Below are 10,931 nucleotides of genomic sequence, written 5' to 3' on the forward strand. Positions count from 1 at the left end.
ATTATTTGTTGGATTTATGAGTGAGTGACAAGTTTGGTCCCCAAATAAAAACAACTGCTGTATAGTTGGTCTTTCGAAAGTTTTTTCTATTTTAATTTATTATAATCAATTAAAAGTGTATAAAATTTAATACAATGTTCGATTTTTTGGTCTTCCGAGAGTTTTTTCTATTTTAATTTATTATAATCAATTAAAAGTGTATAAAATTTAATATTACGTAACTTTAAAAATGTCCCCTTTGTTGAATTTTTAGTACATTGTTCGATAACTGTAGTAATTAGACGGGAACTCTAATAAATAACAGTCGAGAAGTAAAAGCGCGATATTTTTTGCGTCCTTGAACTTGATTTGGAAATCCGCAGTGAAGACCTACTGACCTAGATGATAATGTGCTGGTTATGTAGTCCCTAAAAGTATCTTATTGTTGGTATTTTTGTTCGTAATATTTAAAGTTAGTAGATTATGGGCAATAATTTAGAAAAATTGGAAAAAGAAGCTCAAAAAAAAGGGCTACCAGTAGGTACATGCAAAAAGGTTTTTCTCTTGAGGAATTTATTTTACAAAATGTTATAGGTACATGCCCATTGCACGAAAATAACCACTAAAGATAGAGGAAAGAATTTCAATTATTTATGTACATGTACGGACAGGAATTTGTGTTCGATGATGAAAACGAAAAAATGGTACTCACCCAATACGGCAATTAAAAACAGAAGCGCTATGCACTTCATGGTTTATGTTTATATCCTAGAGGAAATGCACTATCAAAAGCACACGTAAATTTTATAATCACGTGTGGCCACGCACTTTCGAACTGACTAAGAGTGGACTTCTTGAGTTCTTGAGTATACGGAACCAACTGGAGAATCGGTGACCTAGTCTATACACCAATCACATAACGGTGTCGGTATGGGTACCTATAGGTATTTTAATCTGTACATGGTTCTCAAAACACCATAAACACCTCATTACTGACCATCCAGATCTTCTCAAAAATAAATAACACCTCATCTTTTACTGTAGGTACTCAACCGTATCGTCCTTATATTCAAGGACGAAGTCCGGTACCTTTCACTAATTTCTCATTATCGTTTTAATACACAATCCAGACAGAAAACAATTCATCATACAGACATAATATTAAATAGTTATTCGTTCTACATTTTTATTTTAATAAAAATAAACTTAGGCATCGGTTTAAAAGTTTTTATTAGGCAATAAGCGCGTTACCTTTTTAATAGTATAATCATGTAAGAATAACAGAAGCAAATATACGTATTTAAAGTTCGTGACATAATTTCTCCATTAAAAGTGACTTAGGTGTATTATATGAGCCAATGTAAAAGTTTAACAATTCTCTCGAAATATTTACATTTGGGCCATATATTCACAGTTCATTCAAATGTGTTTGGAGAAATCTACAAATTAGAGTTGACCATTAAATTGCAAATCATGTATTCTTCCCCTACTAACACACTTTTTTTCGTAAAATATTAACATATTCTTTCGACGATGGCGGACTCACCTAAAATCACATAACGAAGCCTAATTTCAACATTAGAATCTCATTAAATTATGTGTAGGTAATCAGTAACAAACTTTCCATTAGAAAAAAAAGTGGTCGCTTTTAAAGCATCACGTCACGTTAAGAGGGGAGAGGGAGTCTTGAAGTACCTACAGAGATGAAAAAGGGTAATGGGGAAAGAAGGTCTCGGAGATAAAGTAATAATCAACCACTAACAACAACAAAGTACAAATAACAGGATGCCTTGACATGAGGGGAGGGAATGCATAAGACATGCATGACAAAAGGGTAAAAGGGGTCCAAGAAATGACCAAAAACTGCGTGATGTTATATCTAAACTTCATTATCCTGAAGATACATGTAATTAAAGAGTAAATTAAATCGTTCTGGGTGATTATAATTCTTTTACGATTAAACAAAAACAGCGGATATTTTATATTTATTTAAATATTGACATTCCTTAAAAGTATGCACGGCCATTTTGTTTTTCTACAGTTTAAATGTAGCGTAAGTTTATGCATTTGAGACACATCCAAAGTCCCTGTTCTTGTAATGGTAGCCAATTCCAAATCAGTAAATAGAGAAACGTCAAAACTACCTTAACCTTAATTCAAAAATTCACCGACTCATCCCTTTTCGAGTATTTTTCGTTTTAATTTATTGTTTAAAAGTTGTTTTTAGGTAATTTAATAATGTTTCCTGTAAGGATATCATTGAAAGGTGAGCGTACATAGCAGTTTTTCTTATTAAAGTCTTTTCAAGAATTGTACCTTCTGTACGTGTATGTTTTTATTACCTCCATTTGTGTTTTATTTGTATTTAATAGGACTGAATGGATTGAGAAAACTTTCTAATGCAGTGGAAAGCTCATCAAATCCTAAAACGGCCATAGTAATGCTCAATATGGGAGGGCCCCAAAGATTGGATCAAGTGCCTGATTATTTGCTCCGTATCATGACTGATAAGGATATGATTCAATTTCCATTTTTTGGAGAGTAAGTTGTTTGCAGATAACTTATTTCATGCAAATGCTATCATTACTTTAGCCAGTTAGGCCCCTGGATAGCTAAAAGAAGAGCTCCTGATGTAGCAAAAAAGTATGAGGAAATAGGTGGTGGTTCTCCAATTTATAAGTGGACACAACGTCAAGGGGAGTTACTTTGCAAGAATCTTGACAAACTTTTACCAGCTGGTGCACCTTACAAGTACTATGTTGCATTTAGATATGTACAACCCTTTACTGAAGATGCTATGAAAGATATTGAGAGGTGAAGTCTAACTTCAGTTTTATTGTTCTTTCCTTAAAAACGTTTCTTTTATTTTTAGGGATGGAGTTAAAAGAATTATCCTGTTTTCCCAGTATCCACAATATAGTTGTGCAACATCTGGGTCAAGTTTTAATGCCATTTATAATTTTTATAAGAACAGGTTGTGTGTAAAATTCAATTAAATAACTTATTTTATTGCCCTACTATATAACGTTGTAGAGAACTTCCAAAAGATGTAAGGATAAGTTTAATAGATCGTTGGTCTACACATCCCCTGCTTATAAAAACGTTTGCAGACCTGATTAGACAAGAGTTAGGAAAATTGTCAGATGGAGGAAGGAAAAATGCAATTATTCTATTTTCAGCTCACTCTTTGCCTCTAAAAGTGATTAATATTTATAGTTCAGACTGCAGAAGTATATATATGAACAAATAATGTTTTTCTGCAGGCTGTAAATCGTGGTGATCCATATCCTTCTGAAGTAGGAGCTACAGTTCAATTGGTAATGAAAGAATTGGGGTTTTGTAACCCTTATCAACTGGTTTGGCAGTCAAAAGTTGGCCCTTTACCATGGCTTGGCCCATTTACTGATGAGGCTATTAAAGACTATGTAAAAAATGGGAAGAAAACATTTGTTTTAGTGCCCATTGCCTTTGTTAATGAACATATTGAAACTTTACATGAACTTGATATTGAATACTGCAAGGAACTGGCAGAGGAGGTACAAACACGTCAGTTATATACCATTTTATGCATATAATAACTGTTTTATTTAGGTTGGAGTTGAGGAAATTCGACGTGTTTCTGCCCCCAATGATCATCCCCTCTTCATAGAGACATTGACTGATTTAGTAAAGACTCACTTAGAAAGCAACATTCCTGTAAATCCTAAATTTATTAACCAATGCCCTCACTGTGAGAACAAAAACTGTTATAACAGCAAGACTTGGTATTCTCAAGTTTGTAAATGTTAGGATTATTTCATTACCTTGTTATGTTTTTCACTTTTTTTTTGTATTTTATTTGTTATATGTTTATATTGCAAATGTTTGATACAATAAAGGGTTTTTAATGTAAAAGTGTTTTGGTTATTGTAAATTAAGGGCTTTTACGTTGCTGTTATTGGAGCTGATTAATTTTAAAATATACTGGAAATTGTACCAGATTATAAGTAAGAACAAAACTATATTGGATGCGGTTGTTTGTGCAATTAGTGTGGGGTTGTTGCTTACTTTACTGTGGGGTAGAAGTAAAAATTATACATAAAACAGTAGATATCAAAAAAGACATATAGTTTTTATCTAAACCGATTAGAAGAGGGCGATTGTTAAGTAAAACAAGTAAATTAAATTGTAGATTTTTTTATTGTTCGATTGATACAAAAAAATACAAATGAATTTTAGGATTATAGTGAATTACTATATGCAACCCAACATACAGTCGTCAGCTGTGAATATTGGCAATGTGGCAACAGTGAGATAAAGGAATTTAATATTAAATTCATCAGTCTGTTGTGTGTAGCGTTTGAGGTTGGAGGATGTTAGTACCACTCAGAGTTGTAGACGTAAAAGAATAAAACCGGTATTCAACCTTTCTACAATGTTAACTTAAATTGTTTCTATATAGCCATGGCTTGCAGTTTTTATTGGAAATATGAAAATTACGGTGCAGTGCTTTTCATTTTGAACGTTTTTTCGTTAATTAGTGCCCACAGACTTTGTAACCATGTGCACCCAAAACACTATGAGGTAATGTTATTATTGCTTATTAATTACTCTGCATACTAACATTAACTGCCTTTGTTCGACTTCCTCAAATAAATTACATTTGCATTTCCTATTGCAGGAGTACTGAATATTATTTATGATTAAATGCTCATTTCAATAATTAATGCATGCTAAAGGAAATATTTCGTTAATTGCATAATAAATACTTTTTTGTAAATAAATAATATATTTATAAATAAAAGGTATTATGAGCGTTTAAATTTGTTATTCATTCTATTATTTCAAAGTTGCTTGCTGCACTTTGAAAAGTTTTTGAATTTGACGCCTATATACATGTATAATAAGCACCTGCCCTGTTCTTCTAAAATTAAAATCTATACCTAGGTGCATAAATATTGCATTAAAATGTTTTTTTTTTTATGTTGTCATTAAACGTATTTTTTATTACTTGTATTGTACTGAAATAAATAAAATACCTAATGTAATTGTAATGATCATAATAAATCGATTGTAGGCACACTATTATTATTTACATATTAATTAATTGGTCACCCCACAATGAGATTTTTCATTTATTTAAAGTCGAACTGAGATTAATAATCCGTGATACGTACTGATTTTTTATATTCGGATAAATAATAACATTAGTTCAACGTTTTTGAACCTAATTACTCTATCGTAAAAAAAAACTATTTACTTAATTATGAGAATTAAATGCCGGAACAAATTCATGTGTGTACAAACAATTGACGGTGTTGTGTGAGAATCTTTCACCAATTAAAAATTTCACCATGCCTCACATGTATTTGTTAAAATTTCTTTTTTATATATGTATTGTATAACGGCTGCCTTGCATAACGAGCGCATTATAAAAGGTGGGCAAATTTTCTTTTCCCATTGAAATAATAACGAATTGAAATAATGTCTTACGAGAGAGTATAAGTTCAGGGGTGTTAAGTTCTATATACTGTCTAAATGTCTCCTTTGATTAATTTTCTTAGGGCCATAAAGTAGGAACAGACAAAACTCACGAAGGAATTATGATAATATTCATTTTGCGGGCTTCCGATTTGGGTTTACTATGTTTGTAGACATAAAAATTTGTCGCGATCTATTTACTTGTTAATATCTCTAAAAAGTTGATTTAATTTCCTTTTATATTAGGTAATTTATGCTACCTACTTATACCTATTGCAAATATGCGACCATTCTGATGGAATACAATAGAAGTATTGCACCTTTTGTTGTCATATCTAATAAAAGCAACGTCGCTTTCTAGAATGAAATTGTTAGCTATACAATTTGAATCTTAAACGTGCCAAACGTGCACGAATTTTTGATTTTTCACTTTTACTTAAAACCGCTGTCCAATATTTTATTAGTAGGTCATTTATTGACCTTTACATTCAATGCACTTCTGTCGAACTAATTAAAATTTTGAGGGCCTTCCATGCGAAACTTTCTCGTAGACGATTTCGTTATTTTTTTACTAGAAAATTGTTTTTCTCATACGTTGATGTAAAAATATATATAGCTTCAAAAATAAGCTTGCTTGTTACTCGAATAAATACATAAACTGATGAATGTTAACTGTAGACTCGATTTAGACAAATTAAGAAATTTTTTCACACCTTTTAAGTATTTGCTTTGTTAGCTAAGCAAGAGTGATAATGATTTACCTTTATTTTAAAAGCTTGTCATTGTTGCAAAAACTTTAATCAACCGTTGAAAACCAATTTGTAAACACGTGCGGTTGAAGGTATTTTTATGCTACCGATTTTCTGTGAAACCACATCAAACAAACGGACACCACAAAAGAAATTCAGACAAGAAAAGAAAAATACCAAAAAAATAGGCAAAAAGTTGAACATATTACATATTTTTAATTCCAGGTTTTGTAACGTAAATATACTAATATACTTGTCATTTTGGTACTTTGGTGATTACATATTATATTATGTTCCAAAATTGTAACTTCCTTTGTACATACATGTTACCTATGTACCTCTCACATTTTCTACAGCAGATAAGATTAGTTGCCTGTTTATTCAATGAGTCTATCATTTTGCTATACACACAAAAATTATCAACCGCAAAAAATTAATTTTAATTAAATATTATGTAGATCGATCACAAATTTTATGAAGCCACTTCACATATCAACGAAGGTAGGCATTTGTACATATTAAAAACTATGCAATATTTCAGAATATTATTGGTTTATAACTTTTATCATCAATTGCATTTCAAAATCTTATAACTTAATGATTTATAATAATACTATATGCAGAAGCATGAAGAATAAACCTTATTTTGAGAAATAGTTCAGACGTAATGATAACCTACATTTTATTCTATTGCGCCTAATTATTATGACATTCTTGATTGCCTAATATGTACTAAGTACCTAATTTTGATTGACATGGACTGACAACTATTGTCTATTATATTTCAATTTTAACGTAAGAAAATTTTATCGCAACGATGTACACCTCCCTATGCATCGAGGGTTACTGAGTCAAGAATGCGTTGTCTTATTGTTAAAAGTAATCTCCAAGCATCTTATTGGGCAATGGACTTCGCGCCAATTGAAGGACCAATAAGAAATTAGGTCAGATAACACCTGTCCGGTTGCTGGCGCTTAGTTTTGATGTGTAAAAAATTCGGAAGTGCACAAGTTCATTCACCTCCTTAGCGCCATAATATCCGGGATTTTATGAATGCAATTTAAAAAATGAATATCTAAATCATTTCTTCACGGATTTCGATGCGTTTTTCGCCATGATTTAAGATTTCCTAAAATATACCTACAAATGTATAGGAAAAAATAAAATAAAATAAAATGCAACACTCATTTACTTATTTAATGACAGCAAATCAATTGTTATCTGCACGTAGTAATTAGANCGTTCTGTAGCTCATGAGTATACAATAGCTATGCTGCGATAGTTTAGTCGTGTATTATAATCGTAGCACGCCTTGGAATCGTGAGTGTTGAAAACAATTCGTGAACTGGAATCACTCCTTCAAAAGGCATTGTAAAAAATATTTTTGTTTTCTGCAGTTACAAAGAAAATTTGAATCCGCCATTCCGTAGTAATGATCTCTTTAAACTTCTTTTGAATGAAATTAAAGTAACAATATTTTGCTACAGCGAGTCTGTTTGACCTTTAATAGATAATTGGTTTTAGAACAACATAATTTACGTTTCGCCCTTGATTGAAGGTCTTCTTCATAAAATAACAGACCAGTTCCTACTGCGTATTAAGACAACACGACCGTTTCGTTTGTTCTTTGTTCCCATTGTGTTTCTTAATATTACGTTAAAGAAAAAACGTTTTTTTTTTAATTTTAATATGTTATTTGCAATTAGCATCATCTTTAACATCAATACTTACATAATACTGGATTATAATTAAAAAACAAGTTTTTATGATTTTCGCCGTAACTTGTTTTACGATTAGTCAATTTTTTACACACCTTAAGGAAAATCCATTTTTTTATATAGGTATGTATATTGTTTATTATTTTTTTATTAACGTTCTAAATGTGGTGTTACCGACAAATGGTGAGGATACTGTGGATAGAAAAGGCTAGAAATGAAGTAGTATTATAAAGAATAGGAGAACAAAGGACTCTATGGAAGTCAACAAAAAATAGGCGAGATAGGTTGGTAGGACAACTTCTCAGGCATGAAGGTCTAGTCAGAGACATATTAGAGGCAGAAATAGGAGTTAAGAGATGTAGTGATAAACCTAGATTAGATTTATCATCATCTTTCTTTTCTGCCGCGCCCACCGTCTATGTTTCGCTTCCGTACAGTGCTACACTCCAAACGTACACCTTTAACATTTTTCGAATTTTTAAATTATCCGTTCGTGGGCATAGAAGTGACTTCTTTTTATTGAAGGCGACTTGATCCTGCGCTATCCTCTGCTATATATCCCTAGTACTCCTTTCGTCCTGACTTATCTGATTTCCTAGATACCTAAAATCGGCCACTTCTTTTAATTTTTCGTCTCCTATCTTTATATTCGCTCTTTCCTTCCAGTATTTATGTTTTACTTTTATTTATTTTCATACAGTACTGTTTTGTCAGTACCTAATCCATTTAATTGAAAGCTATCTGTAACTCCTTATTGCTAGATGCTAATACTGCTATATCATCTGCAAATCTAAGCATTCTATTCTTTTGCCCCTGTATATCTATCCCTACAGTTGTACTGTCTTTAATGATGTTGATTGCGTCTTCGATGTATAGATTAAAAAGTGGCGGTCACAGTATGCATCCCTGTCTGATTCCCTTTCTAATATTTACTTCTCTACATTGCAGCCCCAGCTCTATAACTGCCTGTTGCTCTTTATACAAACTAAGTATCACTTTTTTATCTTCCTAACTCATCCCTACATTTTTAAGTACATTTAAAATTTTGTCCCATTTAACATTGACAAAAGCTTTTTCTAAATTTACAAATCCTATTTACGCACTCTTTCCTTTTTCAATCGTTTTCTCTATTCTTGCCCCTAAAGCTAGAATGACCTCCCGCGTTCCCCTATTTCTTCTAAACCCAAATTGATCTTCCCCTACTAGTTCTTTCGCCCTTTTTTCCATTCTTCCCTGTACAATTCTAGTTAAGATTTTTGACGCATGGGATGTTAAGCTAAATGTCTCCCACCGACCCGCACCTCTCTTCTTAGATATGATTACACCACGTTCCGTTTATAATACTCTGGGACTTTCCCTGTCTCGTAAATGTGACTAAATAGCTTAAACATACGATCTCTAACCTCTTGTCCTGTATGTTTTAGAATTTCCCCCTGTATCCCATCTACACCTGGCGCCTTAGTATTCTAGTTTTTTATGCTACATCGAACTCTTCTCTCATTATGGTATAACCTAACTCGTCTATCTCCACACCATGTTCTTTCTCTAATATCCTTTCCATCTTTCTGCCTTTTTCTCTGACGACCTTTTGATGATGTATATTATTTATATATATTTATATAACACTTCTAAAACAACTTTCACAAGTAGAGATAAAAGAAAATTAACAATGGAATTCTTGGTTAATTTCGTAGTTTAAATACGGAATATAAAATTTTAATAACATAGATAAGACATATGAAAATGGTAACCGCATTCAAGGAATACCCTGAAGGAAATTAAAATATCAACTTCCATTTGTTTGAATATTATTACTTACAACCGGAAGATAAGTTTAAAAAGAACATAAGGAAGAATATTTGTGAATTCAGCAAATGTAAGTGGTTGTTTACATTCGCACAAATGCCAGAGATCATTACGGACACTTTAACAACAGTTGTTCATGTTTATGAGAATGCATTCAATTAGTTGGTAACCAGGAGAGTGGTGTATTAAAGCGGAATCATTAGATTGATATTTAGACAGTGTGTGAATGATGCGAATACAACGGAAAATTGACGGACATCTAACGGACGGATGCCTGCCGCCGTTTAGACTGATAGTGGTAATCAGCTTTAAAGCGTTGAACGTAAATGCAATCTGTTAATTATTTTGTAATTAATGAAATAGGTTGTAGAACATCTTTTGTTCGGAGTGACACTATAGACAAAGAGGAATATCTTTTGTATTTACTCAGATGTTTGAGATAAAATGGTTCGAACAACTATTGTCAGAATTCAGAATCTAACTTCATTGATCTGCTTTTATAACTTGTACAGTAGGAAGTGAATGATACAATAATAGAGATAACATCTCTTCAGAAACATTTCAACGTTAAATGGTACAATAAATCCTTGTAATATTGTAGACGTTTATTCAAAGAAGTAATTATTAAAGAACGTCTTTATCACTTTTTCATACTATAGTTCCTTTCCTATTTATCTTGCAAATTAAGAAAACAAGAGCTCAAGTGACTAATCTTCCGTAACATCTCTCTAATCGTTAGGCATTAATTAACTATTTCAGAATTTTATTTGTAATTGTATTATTTTCATAATTATAATTGTTACTGGTATAGTAAATTTTACACTGTTCAGTTGTTTGAACTGTTAATTTTTCATATATGCCCTAGCAGGAAGCTCTGCAAAATGGGTCCTGTCTTTATTTGGCTTCATTATTCCAGAATGATTATTTTAGGAGGTACGGGGCTATCAAAACGTGATTTAACGTCATCGCGTCATTTAGTTCCTTTTGCAGTACTATAGCCGGGGAATACCTAGTTCCACGTCAAAATGAAATTTAATTTTCATTTTTTTTTCCAGCGATTGTTTCAATAATCAAATTCTTTTTACAAATATTAAAGTAAATATAGATAATGTTAGAAGAATGAAGGAAATTAAAAACTTGTAGGTATTAAGATCCCTGTCCATGTGTAGACTTTGTTTAATTATTTGTATAAATTCATTTTATTTCTTGTTTGTACTTT

General features: G+C 31.8%; 2 protein-coding genes across 2 annotated transcripts in view; both read left to right on the forward strand.

Moving 5' to 3' along the window:
* Positions 1-2,095: 2,095 nt before the first annotated feature.
* Positions 2,096-3,867, forward strand: LOC108733768 (ferrochelatase, mitochondrial). Its single transcript, XM_018465067.1, has 7 exons — positions 2,096-2,245; positions 2,352-2,520; positions 2,572-2,793; positions 2,852-2,953; positions 3,013-3,178; positions 3,243-3,515; positions 3,571-3,867. Exons 1-7 carry the CDS (start codon positions 2,218-2,220, stop codon positions 3,766-3,768), a joined length of 1,158 nt encoding a protein of 385 aa, XP_018320569.1. The 5' UTR covers positions 2,096-2,217; the 3' UTR covers positions 3,769-3,867.
* Positions 3,868-4,293: 426 nt separating this feature from the next.
* LOC108733806 (leishmanolysin-like peptidase) overlaps positions 4,294-10,931 on the forward strand; it is a 33,841-nt gene continuing 27,203 nt past the window's right edge. Inside the window, exon 1 of the mRNA XM_018465124.2 lies at positions 4,294-4,542. Coding sequence (XP_018320626.1) covers positions 4,423-4,542 — 120 coding nt within the window. The 5' untranslated portion in view covers positions 4,294-4,422. The remainder of the gene's footprint in view (positions 4,543-10,931) is intronic.

Source organism: Agrilus planipennis, unplaced genomic scaffold (genome assembly GCF_000699045.2).
Source record: "Agrilus planipennis isolate EAB-ADULT unplaced genomic scaffold, Apla_2.0 scaffold11, whole genome shotgun sequence".
In the NCBI taxonomy this organism is placed as follows: domain Eukaryota; kingdom Metazoa; phylum Arthropoda; class Insecta; order Coleoptera; family Buprestidae; genus Agrilus; species Agrilus planipennis.

What these genes read in the sequence shown, in the direction of transcription:
- LOC108733768 (XM_018465067.1), top strand. Translation starts at nt 2,218, where the DNA reads ATGTTTCCTGTAAGGATATCATTGAAAG. An exon ending in CAATTTCCATTTTTTGGAGA is followed by an intron (nt 2,521 to 2,571) that starts GTAAGTTGTTTG and finishes TCATTACTTTAG; the next exon opens with CCAGTTAGGCCCCTGGATAG. An exon ending in GCAAGGAACTGGCAGAGGAG is followed by an intron (nt 3,516 to 3,570) that starts GTACAAACACGT and finishes TGTTTTATTTAG; the next exon opens with GTTGGAGTTGAGGAAATTCG.